The following is a 15,611-nucleotide window of genomic DNA, read 5'->3' on the forward strand; positions in this document are numbered from 1 at the left end:
ATTAGAATAAATGTAGCTCTCCAATTTTGCTACTTAAGGGATTTTTTGCAAAGTGTTAAGACCCAGAAGCCTGTAAACGCAGTCTAATTGGCCAGTATTTGGGAAAGGGGGGAAAATCTTCATTTTTATGCATATATTACTAATCTTCTGTATAAGATCATCTGAAGTTAATTAATTTACAGACAATTTTAAAATTTCCTGTTCTAAAATCTTGGATTAAGACTGCATACAAAACAGCTGGTGCTTCCCAGAGGTGTGGAACTGCAGCACTGGCATGAACACCACACTTCCAGCATGACTGCACGTGTGCCACACTCCTTCCTGAGCATCCTGTAAATGGTTATAAGGAAAGACATTCATATTGTCAACAGGCTACCCAAAATGAGAACATCTGAAGGGAACCCTTACTGTAACAGAGTTATGTCAGAAAAGCAAGATCAGATTTACCCTACTAAAAAAACAAGGCTGGGAATTCTAGCTACTTCACTCAGCCTCAAAAAAGACATTGGCACTGTAATGTGGAGGCACTGGGTCAGAACTAGGAAATAGCAGAGCAAGGTAAAAAGAAACGGATGTACCATGTTACAGACAACTTGAAAAATTACAGTGGTTAGTTGGCTAAACTCCCCTCTCCTGTTCCTACGATGTATTGAGATGTCTAAGACCAAGACAGGAGTATCCTGCGTTAAGGTGGAGGGACAGGGCCGCACCATGAAGAGTATTTGATACTAGGGAAAAATGAAGCCCCAACTCCACAGTCGCAAAGAAACAGGCCCTTGTGGAAGCCAACCACGACAGGACTGAATGAACGCATTTTTGGCCTTAAGGTCAAAATTCCCTTCCCCCTGTAGACACCAGGAACTTACAAGACTAAGTTCCTTATTATTTTCTTAATGTCCTCCTCCTGCACAGAAATTTATCATTCATGGTCTCAGCCCATCGGTCATTTAAATTTGAAGATGAACATATTCATCTACTTGAGTTAGGCAAATGGGAATCTAAAGAGACTTCACCTACTTAAGATGCAAACACATTAGAAAAATAATATCCATTTTTATAGCTCTCCCCAAGGAGCAGAAGCATTATTTAATAAGAACATTGGAAAAATTAATCACAAAGTTGTAAATGACTAACCATTCACTTTAGCATCTGTGTGTGGGTGTGCATGCACACACACACAATTTACATTAGACTTTTAATTGTGTAAGGCATTAGTCAGTTTTACCAAGCCTAACCATGGATTCATCAGCTTTTTCTCTGTTACTCGCAAAAAAACGGGAAAGGAAATCAAAAGCTAAAATTTAGTTTAATGAAACATTAAGGTTGCAAATTTGAATATTTAAACTTAATCAAGAAATATAGATGTTAAAGGCTCTTCTTTAACCTTAAATTAACGCAAACAAATCATTTGCACATCTTTCCATTGCTAGTCAAAACACTAAAATCACCATATCCTGCACAGCTAAAATCTGAGCAAGAAAATCTTAATTTTTGAATATATTAATTTCATGATTCAAATTCACAGTCCTCATAATGTTTTTGCAAATACAAGGCATTAGCACTATGCCTCCACAGTTAACATCTGCAAGACATTCTAGCCTACGTCCTTGCTTCTAACCTTTTACTGTTTTTTCAAATAAATTCCCTTTTAGTTTAAACTTTCTCATTCTTAGTCAGAGCCCAAAGGGAAATATGTTTTTAAAACATCAGGCCAATCATTTTTTATTTATGTGGTTGTGAAATATTTACTACGTATTCCATTTTGAAAAAAAAATCATAATTTTCTTTTTTCTTCTTGTAACTAAACAATATCACACAGTGGAGAGACAGATTCCTCACGGATGCTGTTTTGTACACAGAGGATGTGTGTGAATACATTTGGCTAAGAAACCAGAAAGAAAAAAAATAATTCTATTTGAAGCCTACAGTATCCTCAGATTCAGACGAAGGTTAGTGTCCTCCCCACCCACAGCACTGAATATACCTTGCTGTTACTCCAGGATCCAGGCACAATATGGCTCGCAATGAGCAGGAAACAACCGTGAACAGGGGACGAGTGCAAGTGGCACACACTCGTCTACTCGATAAAGCTCACAGAGGATAGCATAGTTATATTCTAATATCAAAAGACTCGCCTCCTGACCCATCACCAATTTGATGAGAATTGCAGCCAGCTGCCAAGAGTCTGCAGAAGATCACAAACTAAGAAGTACCTTGCACTGAGACATAAAAGCATTGGTATGTCAGGGTATTTGATAAGGGGGAAAGAAGATTTGTCAAAGAGAAAGGAACTCTGATATCACACACCATCTGCTAAAAAAATGTGCCACAAATCAGGAGCATTAGCATGACACAGCTAACTAAGCTGGCCATGTCCCAGGCAGCCTGCTCGGCAGTACCAAAGCCATGTGCTTCCGTTAGGCCATGGCAAATCTCAAGTTTGGGGTCAGTCTCTGAAACCAAGGATGGTGATAGCAGTCAGCTAGTATCCCAAGAGCCCTAGGGATACCAGGTTGCCCTGGCCTGCTCATGCACACAGTTGGGATCAGAGTATCTCTTTTGACAACTAGTTTGATACATCTGTTGTATATGGATATCTATGCTTAAAAGCAGTTATTTTTATAACTACGACACAGCAGCCGGGACTGTATATCATGTCCTTACTTGGCATTTGCTCCTATGCACCACTGCATATAGGAAGAAGCTTCAATTGGCTTTTCTCTTCCTAGCTTGCACTGGCAGAACCAGTAGCCTTGGAGTTTAAATGCTCCTTAGCATTTTATAATGAGCAATATGTTTTTGTTCTCCACTAGTGCAGTCAGTCTCTTGAGAGGAGAGAATAGTGCAGCTCATCCATTCCTCGGGCTCTTTTTAAGGGCCAGTTTTGCTTTGGCACTCTCTCCTTACCCTCTGAACTTCTCATTCATCCTGGAAAAACTTCATATTGTGACAGTTTGGGAAAAATTGCTCTTCAGAGTGTGTGCGGGTGACCTAAAATCATCATGCAATATCCACAAATCACTTCTTTCTCCCTCCTGCAACAGGAAAAAAACAACAGGGAGGTCTGAATATTTGGTAAATATAATCACCTGAGAGACAGCGATGCTAACTTCCAAAAATCTTTGCAAACAGGAAAAAGAAGACCCAACATAAAAGAAAAGTCAATACACACACAGGAAAAAAAAAGGGGGGGGGGGAGAGATTGTGTTATTTGGGATCAATCATGATTTTGTGGGATTCGGCCTAGGAGTTTTCAACCTATGGGATTGGCCAGAGCAAGCACGTTCCTCACATATATGTGCTAGGAAAGTTGTTCCTATTTGCTTCTGCTATAATTTAGAATTTAAGGTACTAATGTAGGAGGCTGTCAAGTACTGCCATGCAAAAGACGGTTTGGGTTTACAGGCAGGCTTTGTACGCTGGGCTCTCGGGCCATTTCCACAATGGCAGACTGTCAAAGATTTGCCTGGGAGTTACTCTTGAGCAAAGGGATCTGCTTTTGAGAAACAGTACAAAAATCCAGCTTGGCCTTTTAAACAGAACTACATTTAAACAAAAGGAGGAGATGGGAGACAGAAAGAATTGAGATCTACCAGAAAACAACTATTAGTGGTCTTCAAACCTCCAGAAAATGTCACAGAACTGCCATAGTAACAAACTGTAATGCTGCTAAGAATGAAAGGAAGCAGAGTATTCAAACTGGGTTATTTTAGCAGAATTTCTTTTTCATGTTGTTTTCCTGGATACCATAGAATAACCGGCTGGTGGCATGCTAACAGCCTAACAAAGCAAATTTCACACTTGTAGCTAGTACAGCCTCTGAGCACTGCCTGCTATTACACTGTTAGACCTTGGTTTTCACAGTCCTCAAAAGTGTTCCTACCAGGGAGGAGAGACAAGCAAACCACACTATCAGCAAGCTCCCCAAGACTTGGCCAAACTCTGACTGGCACACTGCAGATGAATTCAAGGCTCCTGAAACCACCTCTTCCTGATTCTTCCCACTTTTAACAGCATTTCATTAAAAGACTGCAGGAACGGTAAGATGCTTTTTTCCATGGCATCAAGCAACATCATACCATCATAATCAGGACTCCTCTGAAAGGAGGAGCGCTTAGTAAGTCTCAGGTAGCTAACCAGACATACGCAGCGCTTCAGCTACACTAAGAAACTTTCACTTTTTAGTAACCATTCCCCTCCCTTTTCTCTGTGCATTTGTTCTGCTTTCTTGCACAAGGCACAAAAATGTATTCCAGCAATGTAAGGCTCTGCCTAGTGGATAGGGACTGGGCTGGAATCCCAAAGACTTATGTTCTCTTCTTTTGCTGCTCTCCCTCTGGTTGCCTCTGACAAGTCACTTCTCTGTTCTGCTGCTTCCCTGTTTGTTGGGAACAAACTCCTCTGTAATAAAGTTATTCAAGGCTCACCCTCGCAAAAGGCTTTTGAAACATGAGGGTCTAAGTAGCGCTATTTTCTTTATTTATTATCATATGATATTTTTAAAGCAGATATTAAAAGACCATTGGCATGTTGTAGTCAAGCAAGTACCACACTAACAGTGGCCAGAGCAATCTTCATTCTGTCCTATGCTGATCCAGTAAGGCAGAGACCCTAAGAAAAGCAGTAGTGAGCTTGCAGACAAAGTCTTTCAAACAATGCCTACACACTTCCCAGGCTGAAATAAGGTTTCATGGACGACCTTATAATGAATAGTCTAAGTTTGAGCTCTACAAGTCAATTACTTGGATACTTCGGATATGTTCAGGTACATAATTTCCTCTTTCTTGTAACAAAGAACAAGAATACCACCAAAATCCAGTAGCCAGAATATTACAATCCATGGTATGTAGCAGAGTTACAAAACATAACTACACTATTTGGAAACAGTAGAAGACTCTGAAGAAAGTGACTAGGGCTCTGCTGGTAGAAGCTATCAGACCACTCTGTCTCCCTTCCACTGGGGATGAGACTGAGGAACCATATTTTCTGCCCAGCAACGAGTTATCGGAGAGCATCTTATGTTTTCTTCCTAACCAAACAGCAGCTCATAGCTACAGGCACTTCCATGTTTAGGACTGCTGATGCAATACTATGATAGCCCAGGTCTTAGAACAGTTCTCCCCAAACTGTGACACATGCACTGAACACAATCTGCTTCACAACTCAGCACAGAGCAAGTATCAGTTCACGTCAGAGGTGATGCTGCCAAAAGCCATGTCTCTGGTGCACTGTCATTGCTGATGAAGGGTTTGCGGACCCCTGCTTGCCAGTGTTTTTGTTTAGTTATGTCTCAGATTGCCAAGAATTCCCTGTGGAATGTAAGCAGCAGGAGGGAGACTGTTTTTACAAAGTTTGTAACTCCATTAAATATGAATGGAATTTCCATGGAGAATGAAAGGCCACAGCTCAAGTCCAAACACCTTCTTCCTGAGGACTTCCAAAAGTCTTGAACAAACAACACTGACATAAGAGCATCTCAGAGAAAGCCTGTCAGGTTCTTCTATAGGAACAGTCCATGACCTAGATGCCATGCTGAACATCCCTGCCTAGGAATAAATATCGAATACATCATTTTTTTGAAACATCTCTCATTCCTTCCTCTTCTCTGCCAAAGCTGTTAGAAGTTAAACAAGTCTTTTTATTAACACATTAACACTGTGGGTTGCATTGTTTCCTTCTCTCTACATTTGGGAATTCTTGTGTTGAACCATGAGTGGAGGCCAGAAAAGTAGTTCCTAAAACTATGTGCAGCGTCCCCAAAAGCACATCCTCTCTTTAATATCATAAAGGTGTGTCACTTCAAGCATGGTCGTTAAGAAACAGAGTCCCAGAGAAACAATCTATACACTAAAAACCCCAAAGGCTAAAAATAACGAACCAACAGTTGTTATAGCAATAGTTTTTCCTCAAGGGAATCTTCAAAGTGTCTCCCCAGCTGGAAAGTCTAAACACCAATGTCTCCTCTTTGAGCAGGCAGCAAACAAACAACTGGCCTCAGCTGTGTGCCAGCTTGCCTCATAGCTCTGTTCTTCCCTTCCTCCACAGAAAACAGCCAGGACTTCCTGCAACAGAAGCACCTGAAGGCACAGGTATGTCATATCACAGCTTCACCCACCACATCAGTAACCCATCCTCCTGACCAGCCAGGCACAACTCACACTCAGATCCAAAATGGCAAGATGTAGATTTGTCTCTCAATAACGAACATTAATCACTAGTCTCAGGATAAGTCTACTCCATGCAGTGTAGCTAACCATCACCATAGCTTTAGTCCTCCTTGGACCAAGCCAAGGACCCTTGGCAGTGCTGTGCAGAGGCAGCAGCTGAGATGTCTCTCCACTCTACACATAGGCTGCTTTCAACAAAACTTCTCAGGTGTCCATTGTGAACAGGAGTAACAAGCTGACTCCAAAACGTCACCATGGAGATAACTTGAAAAACTTTTAAAAATCTGTACTTCTAGTTATTTGAACCAATGCCGTAACTTACTGCCTGGGAAGAGAGAGCCTCATCAACAGCACTTTAGGAGGGATGCAATCTACACCTCGGAGTCCCAGGGAGAAGCAGGTAAGAGAAAACAAGACCTTCCTGCATCCCTTAAACAATGAGGAATTTTGGGAAAAAGCAGTTAACTGTATCTACAGAGCCCATGAGTCAAGGTTATCTGAAAGACTAGAGGTTCCCAACAAGACACAAATAGCAAAGGAAGATTTGAACAATACAGACATCTGTAACAGAAAGGGTGTAAACAGCCAAACCGGGTCACAGAGGAATAGCACTGGAGCAGCAAGCAAAACAAAAATAGCAGGAAAGGAAAGATAAATAAAAAAAATGCCTAAAATACATGAGGAGCAAACAGATCGACATGGAAACAAGAGGGCCATTGAGTGTGAAATGGAGAAGAGCTGCACAGAGGCAGCCAGGGTAGGTCAGGGATTCAACCTAGACTCCGAAGGGAAGGCCCAGGGTGGAGAGAAGACAGCTGAACTATTTCATCAGAGCAACAAGGCAAGGGAAAGAGGAAGAGAATTTTGTCAGGAAATTACAACCATCTGCACTTAGAAAGTGCAGCACCGGCTGAACACCTGCACATTCAGCTGTAAGACTGGTGGCACATAGCCTGTTCCTCACAGAGGTGCAGGGCTGTGGTGAACCAACCCTTCCCTGCCCCCTAGCCCACCACTCACTACTTCCCCTGCTCTGGTGGCTTGGGTTTGCCAACAGCTCTTCAGCTAGGTGAGAATATTTTGGGATAGTAATGAGCATGGGCAGTAAAAAGTAGGACTGGTAACTCCTGCACTGGGAATCGTAAGTGACCAGAGTCGCACAGTCCTGCACGAAGGAAAAGGAAGTCGTTCCTTCTTCTCTTGCTGCTCCTTGCTTCCCTTACCCTGATATCAAGGTGGCTTCTCTGAACCTGGTGTAGAGAGCTACTTCTAGCTGTCCTCACCTCCCAGGGATTTCTTCTGCCTGCGACTTTCTGTTCTCTCCAACTGGTCATGATCCAGCCACAATAGAAGAGACAGTTTTGTTCATATTAATCCTTCTATGGCTCAAACAACATGGGGTCTGCCCACGTAGCAGAGGCACAACCCTTCACATTTTTCCTTTCGTCTTACTCTCCATTTCTCGCTCTACTCCGTCTTTCTCAGCCCAAATACACTCCCTTGACAAGGAAGACGTGGAGAAGGGGACTTCCAGTAAGAACACCTCTTTGCACATGCTTCTCTAGCAAAAAGGAAGCTACATCCAACACCTGAGTAACAGGGCTGGCAGGCTGCTCTCAGGTCCTCCCAGAGCGGCCTCTGCTCCAGGGTGAATAAGCCCTGCTCCCTCCACCACACGCAGGGTCCCTGCTCCGGCCCTGACCACCCTGGCGGCCCTCTGCTGAACGCACCCCCATCTCTCCTGTATCGGAGGGTGCCTCAAATTGTGAAAAACAACCAAATCCCAGGAGGTCTGATCGCATCGGAGGGGTTGGCAGCACCTAGCATCCGCCTAGGGTGCTAACGGATCTCAAACGCCGCCGGCTCCCCTGAAGGGACGGCAGCATGGGGGAGCGTGGCAGGGCCGAGGCACGGCACTGGCGCCCAGCCGGCCCAGGGCTTCCTCGGCAGGCAGAGTGCGCTGCGGCCAGGCTCCTGGCCGCGCCGGGGCTCCTCACGGTGCCCAAGGGCAAGCGGCGGCAACGCCCCGAGCACTGCAGTGGCTCCTGCACAGGGCAGAGGGGACAACTCCAAACCACCTCCCCATGGCGGCGTCCCCGTGCCTCGGGAGGAGGGAGGGCGGCCGGGCAGGGAGCAGGGCAGCCGGGCAGCCCTGCCCTCGCGGCTTCCCGCCCCGCAGCCGCCATCGCCGCGGCGCCGCCGCCCTCTGCCGGCCGGCCGAGCCGAGCCGCGCCGCGTCACCGCGGCTGCGGGGGCCGCCTGGGCCCGGCCAAACGTCCCACGTCCTCGCTCCCCGCGCCGCCTGAAGGACGCCGCCAGCGAGCGCGGCAGCGGGGTGGGGAGCCGCCGCGGAGGAGAGGGCACGGAGAAGGGCGCTGTTCACCGGGGCGCTGCCCGCACACGCGCCTGCCAGCGCGGTGGCATCGTGCTCTCGCACGCCCCGGGCCCTCCCCCCTGACGCACACACAGCGACGTTCGCTCGTACTTACTGCCTTGTGAGGCTCCTTCACCTGAGGCAGCTTCAGTGTCTGCAAAGAGAAAGAGCTGCACTTAGATTTGACGGCGGACTCTGTCAAACGGTCAAGAGCACGCAGCCCGGCCCCTGCTCTAGCGCGGGGCTGCGCTGCAGCGATCCCCGCCTCTTCGCTCGCTCTCCTCCGGCTGCCTTCCTCCTCTCCGCCATAGCCTCCTGTGACGCCCCGGCCCGGCCGCTGCTGCCCGCCGAGCACCTCGCGGGAGCACCCGCCTGCACCGAAGCGCGCAGGCTCCCTTGCAGGGCCCTCAGCTGGCAACCCCGCCGGCCGCGAAAGGCTAGCGGCCCTCCCCGGGGAAGGCCGTGCCAGGCCACCGCCGGGGGCTGTTTGCTTTAAATGCAGCTCCCCAGCAAGCCTCTCTAGCCCAGGAGCCTCTCACTCGCACGCTTCCGAAAACCGAGGCTTTTGCTTCCTGAGCTGTCGCACAGGCCTGGTTTTGAAATGGGATGGCTACAAGGATGCAGCACGCAAAGGGAGCGGATTAGACCCTCGCTCCAAAGAGCTGCAGCAAGCCTCAGCTCAGGAGGATCCCACAGGTCACCAGCGTTCGCTGTGAGGGTCCCTCAAGTTGGAGGCCTTCGTCCCCCAGCGAAAGCTGCTACCGCCACCCTGCCCTCCTCTCCAGCCGGCCTGCAACTCAGGGAAGCGAATGCTGCAGGTCTCGGGACAGGAGGGCCACAGTTGAGGTGTGCAGGCAGCCTGGACTGACACATCCTCACCAGCTCACTAACAGAGCGCACGAACATGTATTTAATAGTTTCTCCTAGGTTTGTTGAAGGCTTGTTAAAATCACTAACATGCTTAATTCCTGGTGTCAACCCAGGAAAAGGAAGCGCGCACCAAGTTCGGTCTCCTCTGGGAGGGGAGGACACGGACGCGTCAGGCTGGCTGCAGTGGAGGAGTCAGCAAGGGCAGAGCCTCTACAAGAGATGGGCCAGGCGCCACCAGAGCCCTCCCTGGAGCTGTACTACCCTGGTCTTACTGAACACACACGTGAAAAGATGGGAGAGAAAGCTCTGGCCATGTCAACATGTGTGACTGCAAGAAGCACACGCAGCACAAACCAGATGACATTCAAGACCTACAGAAATGCAACGGGCTAAGCTGCAAGCTGAAAAACAAAACCCAGAGTTAAAAGCCAAGGATGGTAAATGATTCAGATTTCTGAGCCATTTAAAGTGTTTCATATTCATCCTAAATTGCATATACGGTATGTCAGATTATCCAATAACCTAACTACATTTCAAAATATTCCATTTGCCTCTCAGAATCATGTTTTGACATAACTATGAATATCATCGCTGCGGAATTTCACAGCTTTATTTTAAAATTTGCAACCTTAAGTAATTAACTCCATTTGCATTTAATTTCCTTGTTGTTTCTTAAAAATAATAAAGGTAAATGGTTGGAGATCTGTAAATTTGTAAATTTGTACATTTCTACTTTATTAACCTGCTTGATTAGATCACTTTTCTTAGGCTGTGGTATTAAAAAGTATGCAATTAATTTGGTGCAACTTCATAAACTGAAGAGCCAGATTAGAAATCTTCAATATTGTATGCAAAATCTACACCATCAAACCCCTGTATTTTTCCACAGCTGCTACTTATCTGATTTATCATCTATCACTTGAGAAAAAGCTAGTTGTGGCACAAGGGAATTCTGCAACATAGTGTCATGGCATTCATAGACAACAGCATAAATAAACCATAAAGGACATGTACTGTGATGCACCAGGCCATTTTCATCATTTAAATTGCTTTTAAAAGTATTTTAGTCAAACTTAACAGGGATCAAGCAACATGCAGAGATTTAAGGAGCAGCTATTTCTGAATTGTATGTGTTTAGAAAGATTGTTAATTATAAGATTGACTGAAGTCTTCATGAATAAAAAAATTCACCAAAAAGCGCACTCTAAATCACCTTTGGGCTGAGACCAAGTAATTTCAGCTTTAGAACAAAAGATCGACTTCTGAGAAAGTTGCAAAGTGAGAGAGAATAGGGAGGTCAACAGAAAAGTCAGAATATAATCAGAAAAGTCAGAAAATAACCAAGTTAACTCCTCTATCTTAAGTAATTTTGTTTCTCTACCTCCTACAAAATTCTGTTGCTGAGTAGGAAATCTATACAGTAAAAGAACAGATGCTTGCGATGCAGCACAGCAGGGCAAATGAAACCCCCTCTCCTCCCCGCCAAAATGATTTATTCAGTAGCAGATAATCGTACAAATCAAACCCAACTTTCCTGAGTGCAAAAACACCATCTCTCCTCAAGAATGGTTGTTTCTCTATCAAATTGCAACTTCTTACCTCAAAATCATTTTAGTGCTAGAACTGCTCTAACTCAGGCTCCAAAAATATGCACTAGGAAAAATGTATTTTTCCATATTCAGATAGTTTGAACTAGTTCTCTTCATAGTTTGGAAATTAGGTAAAAATTGTTCTTGGAAAATATTAATCCAAAACTTGAAAAGCGTTGAGAAGTTATTAGATCATGAAGCAACTGATAAAAAATAAAAACTAAGTTTCTATTCTAAAATAGAAACTTTGACTGCAGAAGCCAATTAAACTCTAGCACATTTAGCACTATTCTAATGATGCTAAATCTGATCCTGAGCTGACACCCCTGAAATGTAACTGAGAGACGATCTGTTCACAGGAAGGCAATAGAGTAACTAAATAATGTAAATAAATAATAAAGAAAAACAACTTGAGTGAAACCATCATTCAGCCCAGAAAAGCTTATCTGAAAACAGAGAACTTCCACCAATTATTATACCAAAAGTGATATATCCTGCAAGGGTTAAATTTCAGTCTTGCTATTTTCTTTCGTTTGCTTTCTGAAGAATTCTCCTTTGGGTAAAAATTTCCCTTCCTTGGCCTCAGCCCAGAGGTTTTTAAATTTACTCCTTGAAAGGCTAACAAAGTAATTCCAGCCATTTTTGAGCTATCTAAAAGTGAAATAATTTCCCTGACTTAAAATACGCGGATGTTTTGCTGCTGGTGTTGCTCAAATATGAACGATACAAAATAAAAATTTCTAGATGACTAATTCTTTGAAGAGAATCCAACCCTTTTTAATGACTTGAAAAACCCCACACAGTTGAACAAAAAGCAGTGTCAGGAACACATTTCTAAGGCCTGGGTTTCATGTAGGCAAAGTAGTAACGTTTGTTAACGCTGATAGCTCGGACAGTGTCTACCACTGTCACCACAAATTTTCAGCCTTTTTGCTCCAGCCAAACTCAAATAGTACCGCAGGAGGAGGAAGGAACCTTGATCCTGCAGAGCTTCAGAAGTCCTCACAAAGGAGTCTTTCAGCTCTGCTACAACGTTTTTTTTTTCTTTTTTTTTAGTGCATTTTGGGGAGGCAAAGGGCAAAGACCACAACCTTCTCATTCCTTGACAAAATTTTTTACCTATGTTTCTGATTTTTTGAAGAAAGATTTACGCAGGGTTTCCATGTCTGAATTTCAGCTTTCAAAACAAAGCAGAATGGGAACTTCTCCCCCTATGAGGCAGCAGCTCTTGAACAAGAGCTGCCTCAACCCTTTGCAATAGCAAACTACCAGGAGACTGCTCCCTAAAATTCTCTACCCAATGCTGAGCATCACTGAGAAGGCTCTATAAATCACAAAAATGCCCCATTTTCCAATAGGAAACCACACATTCCTGAGGATAGACAAGAAAAAAATTCAGCCTAAAAGGAAACATGCCACCTCCAACACAGCTTCTCTGTCATGTAGATTTAGAGAGGAGGCAGGTGCAGATTTTTGCAGAGATGTCACCCGTGCACGATTCTTAATGTGGAACTAAATAGCTCAGAGGATGAAGGATGAAAAGAAACGCGAGTTTTGCACAGGGCAAAACAAGTGACTGACAAGCAAGGATGAACTATGAGAAGGGAGTGAGTGAGAACACTCCCAGCCACGAGCTACAGGCAGCCAGCTCCAAGGGAGCGCTCTCCCAGCTACAGCTCCAAACTGGTAACTGAGTTGTACAAATATATATATATATATATATACATATACATATATATATATGTATAAATCAATTCAAAGTGAGAAGAATTTGGGACCTCCACACTTCCCATCTTCAGGACAGAACCTGTGCTGTGAATGATGAACGTGGGGCTGACATTTTTTAGTTATCCTGCTCCAAGTAATTCTGATGATCAGGTTTAGACCTATCTCCTCTCCCAGAGGCTGAACCTTTAGGACCACCAGCTCTGTCCACCTGCAGGATGAACCCACAGTGAGGTCAAGTCCCATTAGTGACAAAGAAACCATAAAACAAAGCTAATCACAAAGGAGGAAGGAGAAGAACAGGTATCTTTCAGCAAGTGACAAAAAGTAGGTATTTGGACTTGAGACAGTGCCAAAAAATCATCAGAAGAAAGAACCTGAGGAGATGAAAAACGTACCTGAGTTTGCTCCAGCTACTCTGATGTTAACCTGGTGAGTTTAACCCAGGACCAGTTGGTGGCCTAGACTTTGGGGAAAGAGCATCTGATGCTCAGAAAAAGCAGCAGGCAAAGAAAAAAAAAAAAAAAAAAAAGCCTATGTCTTGTCACTGCTATGGCTCCTTCCTGGCCCAGCCAAAAAGAAATGACTGAAAGGTTGAGGATCTGAATTACTGGCAGCTGGAAAGTGCATGCAACTTTCCAAGGGAGTTGCATGCCAAGGAGCCAAGGAAGCTCAATTTTCAGTGTTTCAAGGACAAGCAAATCCAGGAGAGCTGGCTTGCTAGTGGGTCAGGGTTTTATCCAAGACATAGACTGCAGATACAAAGAGAGCAAATGCGAAGAGAAGAATCACAGCTTCAGTGTATGTGTAACTACAAGCTTATCTCACACTTGTTATGGTGGTACAATACCAGGTGCTTTTTCTATATAAAACCTTAGATACATGTTGCAATAAAAACATTTAAAAAAATTAAGTCTTACTATTTTTAGTGTTGCTACTGATATAGGCCAATATATAATTCTCACTGGAAAATATAATATTGGGCTTGCCTCTATATAATATTTTCTTTTAAAAAACCTACACATTACATACATATTCAGTAACAGACAGGTACACTTCTGAGCTCTGGTACCTCACATTCTGCTTCTGGGAGAATCGCATTTACAGTGCCGCATCAAGTTTTCATTTTGGTTTCTTGCTGACTAGTGTACATAAATATATATCTCATTTTGATTTTTATTCTCTTAAGGCAATTTAAATGCACTTTAAATGTTACTACTACACACATCAATTTACAGCAATGTAAATAAACATTTTCTTAGTTTCGCATATATATATATATTGTGCTTCTCTTTCATTAAACTGAAAATTGCTAATAAATTTCCACATTTAAAATTTTTAAAATTTCCTTCTTCTGTTACTACACATTAAAAAGGCTTTAGTGCAAAAGGTAAAGTCATGTTTCCACTAAGTTCATGACAAAACTATGGATATCAGTGGTACACGTGTATGTCACTGCATCATGAATTCATCCAGATCATTTGATACAGTTTGATTTTATGATCAAAAGATAAATATATATAGAAGTAAAAAAAACTAGGACACACACTGCAAGTGACCTCATAATTGATTAGTTGTATTAATGTAGCTCCTACAAATTCCAGCTGAAATAAGGCTCTCATAAGTCTTAGTAGAGAGAAGTAAATTAAAAGCAATCTTTGTCTCAAATCTAAATATTTCAATTATTATTGCAAAATTATTGCAATGCTGTAATGCAATACTAAAGCCTTCTGTATGTCAGCAAATGTTGCTTACTATTTTATGAATTTTTGCTTCAACTGCAGAGTACAGCTACTTTGTAGCAGCACTTATTCAAAGGACTTCTGGGAATTTTGTTGGTATTTAGAAAGGAAAATAAGATCTCAAAAAACAATTCTGCATGTATCTAAGGATACAAAAGCAGCTCTATGATATTAAACAGCACCTGAGAAATATGCAATCATATCATTAAAGGGTGTATCATGAGACTGGTGCAGAACTGTGAGAATTTAGGAATACAAGTTCACTTTTCAGCTATGCATTTGCTCACTTCTGAGATTTTAAATGTTTAGACTTATCATTGCATTAGCATTCACTGTGTCTTACTCCTGGATTTTCAAAGCTTTCACTGGGAGATTCCCTTAGGCTCTTTTAGACATTCCAATCAATTGTTATATTAAAGAACATGTGTGCTGATAATGCTATTTGCAAATGAGGAGTTTAAGCAGATACTTCTACAAATCTGACACACATGCTTCAAACTCAGGCAAAAGAAAATAAAAATACTGAAAGGTTCATGAGCAAGTTTCAAGTCCCTATTACTCTGTTATTTCAGATTCGTATTTCTCCAAATTATGCTAATTGTAGAGAACAGCCAGGCAAAACTTCCCCATTTCTGCAATTAAGTGGCTTGAAATGGGCTGGTTTTATAGATAATTCAAATAAAAGTCACTTCTGACAAAGCATGAGAAATCTCATACAAACAATACATTTGGAAAGTGACCTCAGTTAAAAGAATGGGTCCTGGGGTGATTTCAAGTATCATTTTGATTTTAAACATGAAAATACAACAGCATACCACTGCCAAAATAAAGCAAGGTAAGCAATTTAGCAACCCCATATTATGGGTCTCGGTAAGTACTTAGTAACAACCATTTGCACTTCACATCTTACCCGTGAATAATCCTTTTCTAAGAAAAACAGCCCTGTGGAAACGTAGGAACACACCCACAGCCCTGTGTTTTGTTTGAACCATTTGTTTCAGTCCATCACCCCCACCCTGTACACAGAGGTAAGAAGGATGGATTAAAATATCCGAATGTGGAGGAGTGCAAGGGGCACCTTGGGCAGATGCCTACCACTGCTGCAGTAACTAGGCTGCTGACATACAATTGTATTTGCCAGGAG

The 15,611-nt window shown here is 43.2% G+C and overlaps 1 protein-coding gene across 16 annotated transcripts in view; it reads right to left on the reverse strand.

Moving 5' to 3' along the window:
• ZNF618 (zinc finger protein 618) overlaps nucleotides 1-15,611 on the reverse strand; it is a 179,843-nt gene that overhangs the window by 58,106 nt on the left and 106,126 nt on the right. For all 16 annotated transcript variants that reach the window (XM_062590847.1, XM_062590853.1, XM_062590852.1 and 13 more), the window contains one exon: nucleotides 8,657-8,695. In XM_062590847.1, the coding sequence (XP_062446831.1) occupies nucleotides 8,657-8,695 (39 nt within the window). The remainder of the gene's footprint in view (nucleotides 1-8,656; nucleotides 8,696-15,611) is intronic.

Source organism: Rhea pennata, chromosome 18 (assembly GCF_028389875.1).
Source record: "Rhea pennata isolate bPtePen1 chromosome 18, bPtePen1.pri, whole genome shotgun sequence".
Lineage (NCBI taxonomy): Eukaryota > Metazoa > Chordata > Aves > Rheiformes > Rheidae > Rhea > Rhea pennata.